Source organism: Sphaerodactylus townsendi, linkage group LG03, assembly GCF_021028975.2.
Source record: "Sphaerodactylus townsendi isolate TG3544 linkage group LG03, MPM_Stown_v2.3, whole genome shotgun sequence".
Lineage (NCBI taxonomy): Eukaryota > Metazoa > Chordata > Lepidosauria > Squamata > Sphaerodactylidae > Sphaerodactylus > Sphaerodactylus townsendi.
The window spans coordinates 64,580,037-64,596,945 of NC_059427.1; the positions used below are offsets into that span (position 1 = coordinate 64,580,037).

General features: G+C 38.1%; 1 protein-coding gene across 7 annotated transcripts in view; it reads left to right on the forward strand.

Annotated features, from left to right (window-relative positions):
- Nucleotides 1-16,909, forward strand: part of PBRM1 (polybromo 1) — a 67,239-nt gene that overhangs the window by 45,166 nt on the left and 5,164 nt on the right. For 5 of the 7 annotated variants that reach the window (XM_048487947.1, XM_048487945.1, XM_048487943.1 and 2 more), the window contains 5 exons: nt 38-221; nt 1,913-2,123; nt 3,566-3,767; nt 9,170-9,334; nt 13,554-13,700. In XM_048487947.1, coding sequence (XP_048343904.1) covers nt 38-221; nt 1,913-2,123; nt 3,566-3,767; nt 9,170-9,334; nt 13,554-13,700 — 909 coding nt within the window. The remainder of the gene's footprint in view (nt 1-37; nt 222-1,912; nt 2,124-3,565; nt 3,768-9,169; nt 9,335-13,553; nt 13,701-16,909) is intronic. The other 2 variants (XM_048487949.1, XM_048487950.1) reach the window with 1 other exon arrangement.

A 16,909-nucleotide genomic window follows, 5' to 3' on the forward strand; every position in this document is an offset into this window, starting at 1 on the left:
TACTGAGGGACGCACTGTTTTTTCCATCTCTTTGTAGGAAAGTGTGCTGTGTTGTCTTTCAAAGACTTCCTATCCTGCAGGCCAACTGAGATTAATGAAAATGATGTTCTTCTCTGTGAAAGCCGCTATAATGAAAGTGACAAACAGATGAAGAAATTTAAGGGACTGAAAAGATTTTCTCTCTCAGCAAAAGTAGTAGATGATGAAATTTACTACTTCAGGTAAAACAGGTTTTTAAAAATACTTCAACCATCACAGATATGGGGATTTGGCTTTGATCTGATAACATGCTTTAAAACACCCTCAGAACATGTCACTTTTGTATAATTTGAAATAGTGACTAAAACATCTAGTAAATTGTTGATCTCCATTGTGAACATGCACTTAATAAAAGGAACTGTAGGCTGAAAGAGTCCTGAACTTGCGGAAGAAACAGTGTCATTTGTTGGTGGTGATGGCCACTAACCTGGATAGCTTTAAAAAGGGCTTGGACAGATTTATGGAGGAGAAGTCGATCTATGGCTACCAATCTTGATCCTCCTTGGTCTCAGATTGCAAATTCCTTAGCAGACCAGGTGCTTGGGAGCAGCAGCAGCAGCAGCAGAAGGCCATTGCTTTCACATCCTGCATGTGAGCTCCCAAAGGCACCTGGTGGGCCACTGTGAGTAGCAGAGTGCTGGACTAGATGGACTCTGGTCTGATCCAGCTGGCTTGTTCTTATGTTCTTATGTTATTTATTTACTTGATTGATACCTCACCCCTCTCTCCCGTGAGGACTCAAAGTGGCTTTTGCCTTATTCTCCTCTTCTCCATTTAACAATGGGTGAGGCTGAGAGTGTATGCCTGGTCCTGAGACAACCAGCAAGCTCCATATGGCACAGTGGGGTTTCATAACCAGGATACCAGACTGGCTCTGTGCTTAGGACAGCAGTTAGGATGACTTTTTGGATATAATTAGTGGCCATGCAGTGATCTAAGTTAGTCCTACAATCTGTGCTTTCAAGGTAGCGAGTTTCAAGGAACTGTGCAGAGGCATTTCCCCAGTTCTGCTTCTAGAAGACCTTTTCTTGAAAGTGCCAGAAATTTCATACAAAGTATGCTTTACATTCTCCCGCCCCCTTTGATCTCTTCTTTTACATCATTTTATGCAGATATTCTTCAAATTGACTGTAGCTACTTATATTCAAAAATGTAATCTCTAGAAAATGCTTTAAAAATTCGACACAAAATAATACTTTTTTAAAGTCCTTATCTTATTCAGACAATTTCACAAAGGAAGGGAACCACTGAGGGGGAAATGATTGGAAAAAATAGACATGCCTGTAAGGAAGGACTGATGTGAAATGCATGCTTTTTGTTAAGAAATGTTCTGCCTAGAAACAGATCATACTCTCTTCCCAGCTAAGTACAGAGCCTTCTCACACTGTATTGAGCCTTCTGTTGGAGGAAGAGTTTCTTCTATCTGTGGAAAGCTCCTTGTGCTGGAAAAGGCTCTGTATTTAATTAAACAGAGTTGTGTGATGCAGCCCCATTTTAGCATTAGTGGACAGTTCAGAACTGTCAGAACCATTGTCTTCTTCACTGTAACTAAAATATAGGAGATTTTTAAATACCTGTAATAGGTTGGATCCTGCCAGCATTTTTATGGTGCACGAGGGAGGGAGGTGCCCTGAAAGAGAATGCAAGTAGGACTAGGCTACAACAAGGAGTGGAATTGGTCCAGATTGCCTGTACTCCTGCCTGCACTAACAGGATTCCACTAAGTGATGTGGCACTGATTCAATATAATAGTTAATCAGCTGATTTCTAATATATTCCAAATCTGTCTTGAGGGAACCATTTATTACTAAGTAGAATTTAGGAAGAATACACTGTTGGGGGAGAGTTTTATTCCTACAGTATTCTATTTCAGGAAGCCCATAGTTCCTCAGAAGGAGCCATCTCCACTGCTTGAAAAGAAAATTCAGCAGCTAGAAGCAAAATTTGCTGAACTGGAAAGAGGTGATGAAGAAATGGAAGAGATTGGAGAAGAGGAAAATGAAGTTGCAGAAGCTCCAACTATTCCTCAGCTTCAGACTCCATTGTCGAATGAACTAGACATAATGCCATATACACCACCACAGGTAGTTTAGAAATTCTCTAGAACAAATTTTTCTTTTTATTCTCCTCCTCTGTGTTCTTTGAGCTGCAGTAGGGCCATAGTCTGACTTTTCAAGATTACTTGGTCAAGATATAGTTGCATCCAAAGTTTTGTTGGGGTAGCAAGGTGAATAAATTATTTTTTCATTATCTTTCTGTGTTTCAAATGACATTATTTCTGTTGCCCCATTTTTGGGCACATAATTCGGTTACCATGGCGGTAGACCAATTGCAGAAGGTAGGAGACCTCCCTTCTCATTGGAGGATTCCATGCTGCCTGTCATCTTACTCTTAAGTGGGTGTAAGAGGCTGCTCGGAGCAGGGGATGCACATAAAAATCAGTACTGTGAACTCCATTGATGTACCTTTAGATCTAGCCAACAGTTTATATAAATTCCAGAGGATTTGCTATATTAATCATCTGCAGCCAAGACTAAAAAAGGTCTCATAGAATTGAAAAATTGTTGTGGCATAACCTTTTGTGAACCAGGATCCACTTCATCTGATGTTAGCATCAGCTTGGTTTTTAGAGTCCTTGTCACAACTACAGATGTAATGGCCAGCTGGGTCATCCCCTGGTGCCCAAGTGTCAGCAGGACAATCCTGATGGCCCAGCCAGAAGTAAACATGGCTGGGCCTGTAGTGACATGGGGGCAGTGGAGACAGTCCTGATCTTCTGGTCCTTCAAATGGCAGCAGCAGACTGGAGGGAAAGGGTAGGGAGGCTTATTTTCATCACACAATGAATGAAGTTATTGGCTTTATATGTGACTTTGCTGGGTTATTTGCTTTACCTACAAAGTCCTAAGCATGAGTACTGGAGTGAAAAATATTTGAAAATTTGTTATTTAAAACATTTTAAATTAAAATGTTATGAAAAAATTGTTAATTGAAATATTCCACATCTCTCTGCAAGTGGGTTCAGTTCCCAAGTGTCCATATCCATTTTCAGGATATAGCATAGTCTAGCCTTGGTGGAAGTGGAAAGTGTTGTCAGGTTGCAACCAACATGTGACCCGTAGGGTTTTGCCATTGCCTGCTTCCGTGGCTGGATTTCCTTGGCAGTGCCCCATCCAGATATTAACAAGGGCCGACCCTGCTTAGCTTCCACAATCTGATGAGATTGGGCTGGCCTTGGCTATCTAAATCAGAGCATTCTATCCCTACAATGTGCCTTTTTGTAAATCTTAAAGGCCCGTGACAAATTCCTAGGGGCATGGGGGCCAAGCAGCTCCCCCCCCCAGCTCTGCTGTTCATTATATTTTCACTGAAAATATGCAAGAACTATATATTTTTCAGCTTAAATTCATACCTATGAAGAGGAAAACCTAAGTAATTGCGGGAGGGATTCTTTAGTCATTGACTATTAGCTCAGTCTTGAGAGTTTTCTGTTATGTGTTTGTGACCATAACTCTGTTTTCCCATAGTCCACTCCCAAGTCTGCCAAGGGTAGTGTAAAGAAGGAGGGATCAAAAAGGAAGATCAACATGAGCGGTTACATCCTATTTAGCAGCGAAATGAGAGCAGTTATCAAAGCTCAACACCCAGACTATTCTTTTGGAGAGCTCAGTCGTCTTGTTGGAACAGAGTGGCGAAACTTGGAAGCATCCAAGAAAGCAGAATATGAAGGTTAGTTATAAACTGTAAGGGCGCAAATCCTGTATGCCTCATCTTTAAACAGATACTTTGTTTTTTGGGAGCGTGTAAGTGTGAACATAGGCAATATTATTAGTTCCATCTTTGGTGCTTCAAGGAATCTGTATTGTAATGCATCAAGTGAATTTGTGGTACAGGCAAAACCCTTAGCAGTGAACTACTGAGTTAACCTAATGCAGTGGTTCTCAACCTGTGGGTTGGGACCCCTTTGGGGGTCGAACGACCCTTTCACATGGTTCACCTGAGACTCTCTGCATCAATGTTCTCCATCTGTAAAATGGATAAATGTTAGGGTTGGGTGTCACCACAACATGAGGAACTGTATTAAAGGGTCGCGGCATTAGGAAGGTTAAGACCCACTGACCTAATGTGACAGAGGTGGGGCACGACAAGAAGAAAGCATGTGGGGCGGAGGAAAGATTGGATTCAAAGGAAGAGTCAGGAGTTGGAGAAGCAGGTTGGCTTATGGTTGGACAGTTAGGAGTGGTCCAGAAAAAAGAGGTGAAAAAAGGTCAAAAGAGGGGAGTATAAAATAAGGAAAACTGGAAAAGACAAGTAGGTAAAGAAAAAGTTCAGGCATGGTAGAAAGTGATTTGATACAAAATAATATGTCCAACCTTTGAGTGCAGTCCTCTAGCACTTGTAGAAGGAGACTATATAGTGTAGTGGTTAGAGTTTTAGACTAGGGATCTGGAAGAACCAGGGTTGAATCTGCATTCTAGCATGGTGAGTAACCCTGGGCCAGGCACAACACACTTGTAGACTAAGTAAACTAGCATTAAATTGTTCCAAGGAGATTTAGAAACACTTTGGAAAAGAAAAATGTTGGTTTTATTACACAAAACAATGGATTTTACTACATGAATCTCAAAACTGTCCATTGTTAACAGCTTGTTATTTGAAATGCTTTCTCATTCATTGACTAGTATTAGACTTGTCTAACCAACCTGGACTTCTGCTTTTATTTCTTTATGTCAAAATTGCTGTTGCAGTATGAACAAAAAAGGTACAGTGGAACCTCAGTTAACGTTGCCCTCGGAGATCACCATTTTCGGTGTTCGCCAGTTGCCCCCGGGTGTTTTGTTGCCTCGGTGATCGTCGGTCGCCTTGGATTCAGAGGCAACTTTTGCGTAAATCCAGTGCGCCGTTTGCGTTGCACATGCGCAAATGGCGTACCTTGGACTACGCCAATTTCGGTTTTCGTTACGTGATTTCGAACAAATCACGGACAAAAACCGAGGTTCCACTGTATATGATTTATTTTTAGCAAATCATCTTTTTTTGAACATAGATAAATTCTTATTCAGATTTATTGCTGCTGATGGAAGCATATGTCTAAAGACATGGTCCAACCTGAATGCTAGAATACATTTAATTCAGTGTCGGAAAATAAATTTGCCTTGAGAAGTATGTTGTTGTGAGAGCGGATATTGAGAAACAACAGCTCAAAAGGGAAAAACCAACCCAAAACTGAAATGGATATCTAGGAAGTTAACGGTAACACTATAAAAAGCAATTAAACAAAATATATATTTAATCCAGCAGCGTACTTCAAAACACATTAAAAACAGAACAGGCTTCTAGGCCACAAAAGTCAAACTTTGCCGTACACTAAACATCTCTTGCAGTTCCTTAAAGTACCACAGATTAATCCAATGAAAAAATATAGACAGAGGGATACATGATATATCCTTCATCTAGTGTGTATGCTCTAGTAGATTGTGACCAGTGAGGAAGCTGTTCTTGGCCAATATGCCAAGAATATATTTTGGTCAAAGATATATTTTGTTTAATTTTTTATAGTGTTACCCTTAACATCCAGAACAGATACTGAGTTCTGAAGGTTGTACTTGATCATTTTTAGCAATGTATTGTCGAAGGCTTCAACTGGTTGTTTTGGGTTTTCTGGGCTGTGTGGCCGTGGTCTGGTGGATCTTGTTCCTAACATTTCACCTGCATCTGTGGCTGGCATCTTCAGAAGTGTATCACAGAGGGAAGTCTGTTTCACACTGTGTATAATGAGAAGGAAAAGTTTAGTGGGGTATATTGTCCATGTCCCAAGGCGGGGAACCAATCGGTAAGTGTTTGGGTGGAACTTGCTATGCAAAGGTGTGGTTGAGTGCATAATATTGCGGGTGGGGTTGTCAGTCCATTTTTAAAGTACTGGTAGCCAAGATTTGTTAATTTTCAGAGTCTCTTCTTTTTTGTTGAAGTTGTCTTGGTGTTTGTGAATTTCAATGGCCTCCCTATGCAGTCTGATATAGTAACCTTCCGAATTTTCCAGAATTTCAGTGTTCTCAAATGAAATGTTATGTCCAGTTTTGTTTAACACATGTTCTGCAACTGCAGATTTTTCAGGATGGTTAAGCTGACAGTGTCTTTCATGCTCCTTAATACGAGTCTGAATTTTTAGCAAGTTTTATATTCAGATTAAAATCTGCATATCATCAAATGTTGTTTTACATGGTCTTGCTATTTGCCTTTTTTCCATTAGTGGAATAATAGAAAATTTCATTTAGTCTCCCTTTTCAATAATAAATAATGATTTTGACTCATGCAATGTGTATTTAACATATTTCAGAGCAACAATGTTGACCTTTCCTGAGATTTCTACTTGAAAGCATATTCATATTCTGTGTAAAAGTTGGCCTTTTACATATTCCCTTGGAAATACACTGTGATAATGGTATTAGGCCTGAGAGTTGTGGTTAAGTATTTCTACTTCTGTCCTGTTTTCATTTGGTTATAACTTCCTAGACTCTCTTCTAAAGCTGCCTTTGATTTTAACCTCTTTTGTTGAAGATTGTTTTAAATGCTACTTCATCTTGTTTTTAAATTAAGGTATCGATGGATATGGTTCTAAAAGTTGTTTATTTTGTCTTATGGTTTGTATGAACATATTTGTGGATAAAAATGTTAAGGTTCAATTGAGAAGTTTTTTTCTTTACTAATTTTTCCCATTTATTAAAATGTCAACCAAAGATGGAAATCCTTGGGGATTTATGCATAAACAAGTATCATTCAGAAAACCATAAAAACAAACTTTGAAATAATTTTGAGTTTTAAGCCAGTGAAAACCCATTACTATGTAAACATGCTGTGAAGATGTAAAAGCACTCTTCATCCAAAAAGAATGAACATCTCTTAATTATAAAGCTGAATGGACACAGTCAAGAGCTGGTTAAAAGAGACGTTCATGTATCAAATAAGAACACATTTCATTGTATCCCATGGATTTGCAGGCCTAGTTGAAAGATTTGGGATCGAATTTGATAGTAAAAGTCCAGTGTTCAGCTCCTGTATTTACTAACTGCTGCTGAATTAATCTGTCAAAAGTTGGTTCCAATTTTTTTTGTCTGCTTATTATCAGTTACAAACCACCCATTGCTAAAATGTTGGCTGTTGTTTTGCTGGTCTCTGTCATGATTCAACTCTCCAGAATTAATCTAATACAATATTAATATATACAATATACCAATATCATTTATTGAGTGAGAATGTAAGAGCTGCTTCAGTATAAGATTCATTTTAAGAAACCAATCTGAACAATTCGAATTCTCTTTCAAAGTCACCCCTTTTCATAGTATTGTTAGAGGTTATCTCTTTTTAAAAGGCTTTCAGCATAAATCATATAGTAAGCCATTATGTTTTATAACATGGATTATTATTGTGTGCAATGTTTGCCATTTATAAGTGCATAGCTATGTATTATTTTGTAATATTTTAGCCATAATTTTGATTCGTGCCTCTTGAAATTTGGGGATAGGTTATCTCATCCATTCTTTGATGTATATATTAAAAATGAGAAAAAGAACTATCAGTATTGTTTTGATTGTATAGCAGTCTTTTGCATAGCAGACATTTGGAACACTTGTATTTCTGCTTACAAAAATAGTCATCTAATAGGATACATCGAAAAATATTTCTGAGTTTCTTTTAACGTCTAGCTATTCTTGTTCCTACTAAAATTTTAATCTTTTCATATTGCAACAGAATATTCAGTATTAGAAATAATTAATGCTATACATTCGTCCCCTCCCCAGGAATTTAAGATAAGTCTTGTCTTCATATATTAGCAACACACAAGCATCTCAGTAGTCATTAATAGACATTTAGAACATGTCCTTTGCTTATGTAAAAATTGCTATCTGATCAGAGTTTGTGCAATGTCATATAAAATATTAACTCTTGTAATAGTAGGAGGGAGTTTATTTTAAACCTTCTAATGATTGTGTGTGTGTGATATTTGGGATACCTGACAGCTGATTTGTCAGAGGGTAGGGAGATAGCATGAAGATGTCTTCATATCCTCCAGAAGGGATAAGTGGTTCTGGGACCTCACAGAATGTAGGGGTTTCTACATATTTGAGGAACTTCTTAACTATGTAGGCAAATATATGAATGTGTCAAATTTGTGATATGTAAACAATGTGTGTGTGGTGAGGTGAATGATCAAACAGCCCCATCCTTTTTCTTTCTATACCGCAAAGGGTGAGAAAGAAAGAAGGTATTTGCTTTACAGTTTCATCTCTTCTATTTCATTCTAACTGGAGTCTTCGACAAAAAGGACTTCTGTTAGGGCTACACTGCAGCATTTCATTGTTGTGACAAAAGAGTAACAACTGCTGATGGATGAAGAATGGAAAGTAGATTTTACCACCAAATCGCTAGTTTTGGATATTAAATAAAGGCAATATGGTTATCTAAGGAGAGGGTTGCAAAGATTCTTCATGTTTGTTGTTTCTTTTTGACCGTTCCACAAATTGTGTCAGCAGTAACAGTTTTTGAGTAAACAAATGCTAGAATTCCATTGTAGTGGTTACTTGTCATCTTGAGCCCCCAAACTGGATGCATGTATTGTATCCGAGCAAGTCTAACTGACATGGGCTGTATTTTACAGCCTGCTTTCTCTTCAACAGGCACATTGGTTTATGTAGAATGACTAGGCTGCGGATTGCAGTTTTGATGCTTCATATATTCCTAGAGCGTCTTTCATTGCTGCCTTAAACTGAATAATTTAAAAAGATCAAATCTAGTAGACAAAAAGGCCAAGTTGTCCTGGTGCATTCATATTTTTGTGCTGACACATGTTGCTAACACTGGGAGCTTGATGACATTTTGGTCTTTGATGTGAATAAAGAAACGGTAAACTCTTTAAATCATTCATGGAATTTTATCATAAATTCTCTATATTATCTTTCAGTTGGAAGACAAATGAAATCAGAGTTACCTACTGTTAAGGAAAACAATCTGGGTTTTTTCACATTAGATGATGTTTGGACCAGTGTTTGATAAGTCCTTTTTTCAAGGAGCAGAAAGTAATTTTTAAATTCTAGGTTCCAAAGTACAACTGAAAATCTAAAATACTTTTGCAGAGCGGGCAGCTAAAGTTGCTGAGCAGCAGGAGCGAGAGCGAGCAGCACAGCAACAGCAGCAGAATTCTTCCCCCCGGGCAGGGACTCCTGTGGGGGCACTTATGGGGGTGGTGCCGCCACCAACACCAATGGGGATGCTCAATCCGCAGTTGACACCTGTTCCAGGTAAAGAAACAAAACAGGAGCTCTGACCATTTTTCCTTTATTCACTTTTAACTCATCATAAGTCTTAATATTACTCTTGAGTCTCTTTACTGAAGATGTTTGACATGTTTATTAAACCTTTTTAAAAAGTATCCTCAAAATATTTTGATCCCTGATTTTGCCCTAGCCTGTAGAGAGAACAACTTAACAATAAGTATGCATTCTTAGCCTGACCAAGCTGAAGCATCTTCTTTCCAAAGCAGCAAGCATGCTGCTGGTTTGTATTATATCATCTATATGGGGAGGTGCCGTTATTGAATGTTAGAGCATCTGCTTTGCATGCTGAGGATCCCCAATTCAACCCCTAGATGGATAACAGTCAGGGTGGAAGGACCTCTGTCTGAAACTCTGGAGAACAAATGCAGGTCAGAGTGACCGTGTTCATTTGTTTGGCCAACGGTCAGATTCAGTATAAGGCAGCTTTATGGGTTCATATCTGTAAACATAATTTAGGGTTTTTTTTCTCCTGAACATTTCAGTGTTAACTACACAAACTGGACAGAGTGCATTGTTTTCTGTTTTTAGGCCTGTTACAGATCATCTGAATCATTAGCCAAGCTTCCGCAACTAAAACAATTCTTGTGACTTGTTAAAATGGTAAAAGAATGAATATGACAAAGCTCTTTGAGTGTAAATTTCAACAGCCAACAACTAGAAATATTTTTGTCTATTTGCCTGATTGAAGATTTTAGAGGCACTTCACAAGATCTAGAGAATATTGCAACCAGTTCAGTAGCCCTAGGCCTTTAGGCCGATATTTCTTGAATACCAGTCCATCTGTGCCACACTGTAAACCACTTTTGAAGCTGTACAGTCTTGGAAGCAATGTGCCATGTTGGTCTGCTGCTTAGAGAAAAAAAGGCAGAAGTCCCTCTGAGATATTTGAACTTGCTTAAAGCTGTTTTTTAAAAAAAGTCTTAGCCACAATTATTTTTAAATCTTAGCCACGAATTGTAAAGTATTTTTTAGTGCAGACTCTTCATTTCCAGGAAACAAATTACAAAGCTAGTTATTTTAATATATCAGCAATATGCACATTGAATTTGTTTTCTCTAGGTAAATCTATTTTGTAAATCCATTTAGAAATAATTGAATTTGTTTAACTAAGATCTGAATAAGTTTTTAATGAGAAATACAGTTGGCTTTAATTTTATATATTAGATCATTCCAATAATTAATTGATTTTTCAATTCTTTTTAGATAATGACATTTTGATTGCTTTAGGCTTAATAGGGCCAATTAGCACAGGAAGATTTACTTTGATGCCTGGGGCTGTTATGTCTTGCATCAGGGGAAACTACCTGCCATTGAGGAAAATGCCACTCTTTATGAAATGGAACTGTGGGATGGGATCTATTTCTTTACATTTTCTACATAAATGTCTTTTTCAGTTAGTGTCTTAAAGAAATCCAGTATTGCATTTCATTTATGTTCAGCTACATTCTCAGCAACATTTGTTAGTGTTAACTTTTCATTATCTCATCCAAATTCATGTAGAGTAACATTCTTTCTGAAATCCTTCTTTAACCAAAGAGTATCTTTTTTCAAGTATGAAAAAAGAAAGTGTGTTTGAATTAAACAATTTCTTTTATTTACTGTTGATTTTTCTGTTGATTTTATTTTTGATGCCATAATCTATATATAGTGTAGCTTTTCCAAACGTGGGTTGAAAAAAATGTATGAACTGTATGAAATATTTGTATTTTTTAGTTAGGGAACATGTCTTAACAGAAAAGGTTTCCTACAATTCATTGTCAAATCTTGTCCTTCAAAATAATTTCAGTGCGTTCCATTAAGCTAGTATGTTACTTTTTATTGCATGATATAGAAGGCCCCGAAACTAATACACTGATTTCGTCTGTTTAGAAATGTCTAAATGTTTCTTTGCTATGACTTTTATTTCACAGTCAGCAACCAATGTAATTCTGCAAAATTAGTCATATTTGTTTATTCGCTCATTTGGGGAAAAAAAGTTGTATCCTGTTCTTCCTTATATTCAGAGTGCCTTACGTTTTCTGGGGGGGGGGAATCAAATAAAAGCAACTAAAAAAGCAAAAGGATTATCAAACAGCCTATACAAATCATCAGTGCCCAGCAGAGGCGTAGCACCAATGTGGCCACGTGGGGTGTGACGCCCCGGGCATGCGGCGTTCCGGGGTGTTCCGAGGCTGGGGTGGATGGTACCATGGCAGGGGCAAAGGGTGCACACGCACCCTGGGCGGAGTTCCCCCTCACTCTGCCCCTGGTACCCAGCAGACAAAACTTTAAAAATAGGCAACATTAGTCAAGGCCTAAGCAAGTCTATTAATGATAGCATATTTTGGAGGACATTGACTCATAGGCTCACTATGAGTTGGAAGCAACTTGTCTCCACACCCACGCACACAGAGTCAAGTACAAAAGTTTCTCAACCTCTTTTTTTAACTGATTTGCTGACTTTTAAATGTAATGAATTGTTTACTATGCATGTTTCACTTGAATAGTTAACATTGCCAACATGTCTCCCTTATCATATCTTGTCTAATATTTATTTATTGAAAATATTCATACCCCATGAGTAAATTTGATCAATTAACTGTTGAGAACTAAAGTGCCAAATTAGCTAAGAATGTGAGCCATGAAGTCTCTTAGTTCTAGTCTCCCATCAGCTGCAAACTAAATGGAACTTATTCCTCCTATCTGGAATATAGAGATGACAATATTAATGTGCATTAGTGGTCTGCTGCAAGGAGTACTGTGATGTTTATGTTTTGAATACTTAGTATATGATATTTCTGATTAAAAATGCAGAATTTAAATATTTTAAGTACATGACTAAATAACATTAATTACTGAATATGAAACATGAACTTAAGTAGAATATTTGGAGTTGCGTGAGTTTTAAAACTGTCTGGTTAATTTTAATTCTGATTCTGAGAATTTGGTGGGCTAGGTCCAGTCTGTTGAGAATAATTTAGTCCAAGAAATGTTTCATTTTGTGGTAGCTTCATTTGGGAAGATTTCCATCTAATTCAGTTTTTTTTTAACCACAGTAGTAAACTTTATGAAGGAAGGACATTTGTGGTCCTGTAGGGATATGCAGCTTTTCAGAAATCGTATTGTACTTTTATAACTTGCTTAGGACACTGATTGACTATCACAATCTAGTGAGGCTCTACCACCACTGCAAAGAGATGTCTGACCGTCCTAGTGCTGGCTCTGGTCTCAGTACCAAGGGGGCAGCTTCCAACAAACCTGTAGTTTTTGCCTCAAATATCTGAGCTTATTGTTACAGCATCAGGAGCAGAAAGCAAGCCTGCATGTTCAGCTAGTTTTATTTTAATGATTCTTAAGCTGAATTTGGGTGGCCAGCTTAAAATAATAGGCAAAAAATTAGTTCTGCTGCTTGTTTTTCTTCAGTAGATAGTTCTGAAAATAATTCATATAGTTCATAAAAATAATTGTCCTACAGTGATCCATGGCAGTTTTTCAGTCATGCAGGTTAACAAGTGAGAGCTGTAATTATCTTTTGACATATCCACAGACTTTTTCACATAGTTTTTAAGTATTATTTGTTGGCAACAGAATAAATCACACTACTGGAGGTAATAATTTTTAAAACTCCATGAGAAGATTATGTGGTAAATATTCCAAGATTGCAGCTTCCATGACATTTTTCCTATGTTATAAGGCAAAAAGCAAGAAAGTTCTTTCTTAAAACAAAAAAAATAATAAATCTAATTCTGTTTTTCTGGCGTAATCAGATTGACTAACATGTGAAGAAAAACAGTACAATCAGTGCAGTGGTATTATATTAATTTCTGTTTCATTTTAGTGGTTGCATAGATTATAATTTAAATTGCCTTCTTCCCTTTCATTTAGTTCAGTGTTCTCCAACAATTCTGAATGTGCAGATGTGTTCATGTGACTGATCAAACATATTGCATTTGCTTGCCATGATCACCGTTTAATGATACCAAATATTCTATGTGTCCCGGGAGGAATATGGCACTAGACCAAATACTAACATGCTCTTAATACAGCATAAGGTCCTGTAACATTGTTCATTTTGCAAAGTACTAATTTGTAATATTGTACAGCAATACTGCAGGTGCTTATGTGTGGATAGTGCATGTCATTACTTCTTTTGATCATTTTGCATGTCATTGATGCATGTTTGAAATTTGTTGTGTCCTTCAAGGCATGATAGGTGGCTATCCACCAGTGCTACCACCTTTACAAGGCCCAGTTGATGGCATTGTTAGCATGGGCAGCATGCAGCCACTTCACCCTGGGGTGCTCCCACCCCACCAACTTCCACCAGGCATGCCAGGCATCCCACCTCCGGGTAAGAACAACCTCCTCATTCCCTCATTATCTCACTTTTCTGTTCTCACCACGTAACCAAATATTTCAGGGACGGTTTTCAGTGTGTGCATTTGTAGCTTTACCTGCTTTGTTTCTGCAGAATACTCTAGGTATGTGTTAACACACATGATGCATTGCTGGAAGAGCCAAAGTCTGTTTCCTAACTGTACTGCTGTGTTTTGCATATTGGCAGAGAGCAGCATACATAGTTGATCCAGCAGCAAACAAAACATAAGAATGTATTGTCGAAGGCTTTCACGGCGAATCGATTTATTGGGCTGTTAAGGAAGTTAATGCAATCATTTCTCTGATGCTGCTGCCATCTGTGGCTGGCATCTTCAGAGGATCCTCTGAAGATGCCAGCCACAGATGCAGGCGAAACGTCAGGAGAGAATGTTGCTAGAACACGGCCATACAGCCCGGAAACCACACAGCACCCAAAACATAAGAATGCTTCCTTTTTTAAAAAAAGAAATTTCAAATGGGCTTGACTTGATCAGAGGTATAGAATGGAGCAGGCACCAGCTGTCGGCTCCTCCTACATCTGTAGAAAGTTGTGATATTAATTAAATCGGAGAGTTATCTAAAAGCAGCTTCTTTCCAGAGCCAGATGTGAATAATCTCACCAGTGTTTTCTGACTTTATAGATGTACCACCAGTTCATGTATATATCCTGATTCCAAACAACTTTAATAGCAGGTCATTTTAAAGTTTGACCATTGAATACATAATAGAAAATTGCATCCATTCTGTTTTTTAAAAAAACAAATTAAATTGAAGCTTCAGTCGAGGACAGTGCCCAGAATGGGTAAAATATGGTTTGATAGTCTGCTCTTTCATTTAGAGATGTATTTTTCACTTACCTGCCAGGCTTGAAATAAGGGTGGTTTTGGAGACAATAAATCCGTTTCCTATTTTTAACTTTTTACGATAGCATTGGTGCATGTGTGCACTTGGGCACATTATTATATTTGGAGGTGAGGGTGAACATAATTTGTCTGCATGGATAGGAAATGTAAGCTAGTGGTTATTATGCAAATCTCAATCAATCATCTTTATTATGGTCATAGGCCAGTATACACCAATATAAGGTAAATAAGATAGGTAAGATACAATTTACAAGGATAAAATAAATTAAAACTATAAATATATATCTAAAAAGGTCTACTGGCAGAAGAAAACTGGGAACACAGAAAATTATGGGAGCATAAAGGGGATGGGATTAGAGTGTAAATAGTAAAAGGAAACAAGTCATAAGGAAACAATAAAATTGGCATATAAAATACTATAACTGTTAGTTCACAGTACACTCTAGTAAAGCAACCTTAGTATTCATTAAGTCTGTTTTATAGCACAGAGCATCCTGCGATGCACTTCAAGAGCTGCTACACAAAACCTGACAACACTGTGTTATATCAGATTTGACATCTATAAGCTGCTGGGAGATATAACATTGTCCTGTGTGGCCTGGAAATCTTTGCAACTGTGGCAAAACAAAACTAGTACATATATTTGTATAGTATTGACATTGGAGAAACATGTTCGATTGTTTCTGTGTGCCCAAACCCACATGGCATTTTCTCTCCCGATAAGAAGTTTTCCTGTATCGGCTTTCAGAGACAGCTGAAGGGAGGGCATGGCATTGTGTCAGAGTTAAAGCCCTCTGATATTTAGGTACTTCAAGACTTGTTAAATACGCCATAGGGGAAGTCGAATACCTATTGGATTCACCTGCAATAAAGGTTGGCCACCTGGCTAGAACCGATTTGCACTCTGTGTCTGCCACATGCTATTTAATGGCTTCTTTGGCTTGTTCATAGACAATGCTGAGTAAACATTGTGGAGAAACCCCAGAGATAAGATTTTGGATGCCTATGCAAACTTCAGCTACTGCCTTGATTTATCCTCTTTGCTGCTACTCATTTTTATTTCATTTCCCCATAGGATACTCCTTTGTTGTATGCTTTGGATTAGGTTCAGAAATTCAGCCATTAATCTGTAGGCCGAAACAAATGTAGTTTGCCTGGTTTTATTTCACATTTGCAGCAAAAGATGTTCCCTAAAAATTTACTGTTAATGTGAAATATGGCATCTGTGGTCATCTTTATGGGGAAATATAGCCTGTCAGGTATATCACTATATCCTAACTTCTGAACTGCAGGTGCAAATGTGGTACAAGTATTTACAATGAGAAAGTAGCTTTTGAACCCATCGTTCTTTGATGGCACATAGTTCTTTTGCATTAAAATATCCATAAGTTGCTCATGGCTGCTCCGGGATCTGCACTAGAAGAACTTTCAATAGAGGATTTATCTCCTCACACAGTGATACTTTATTGGTTAGAATCCTTTCTAAGAATCTTAGAAAGGAAAGCCTTAAGACAATATCCTTCTAATCCACAGGAAGGCACCTACACAAGTGTCGAATAAAGACACAAGCAGACATGACTGATGCACAATCCACATTTGTTTCCACAGAGTTGTGTAGGCCAGCTGTCTGTGGCAGAATGCAGTTGCCCAGCCATAGGGATCTGGTGAAATATTTCCCCAGCCTGTAGCTGACATGCGGGACATTGCTGGATGAAATAATAAGAGATGAGCCAAACAAAACAAAAATTTTTTATTTATTTATTTATTTGTTTCACTTTTATACCGCCCTCCCCCAGGGGGCTCAGGGCGGTTCACATCATAGTACAGCAAGTGAATAACAAAATAAAATACTAAAACTTCATAATAGTTAAAAGCAACGCTCCTAATTTAAAACAGTTAAAACAATTAAACAGATGGCGTACAGCTATTAGCTCCCCCGCTTCCCTAAGAGGGGGGGAACAGCGGGTCTTAGTTGTTATTAATGGGCACCTATCAGCAGCCGGCCTCCCCAAAAGCCCGGCGGAATAACTCAGTCTTACAGGCCCTGTGGAACTCTTGGCAGGTCCGCGGGGTGGTTGACAGCTGGAGGAAGAGCATTCCACCAGGCAGGGGCCAGGGCCGTAAAAGCCCTGGCCCTGGTGGAGGCCAGCATCTTTGTCACCCTTAAAATACTGTTTAAGAAATTGTATGTAATTTTAACAGAAAGCGGTAGTTTTAAGTTGCACAGTTATATTTCAGTTTCTTATTAGACATTTGTCAGAAGCAAAGCTTTTTATTACTGACCTGATTTACGGCTGCAATTTTGTTTTCATTTTGAAAT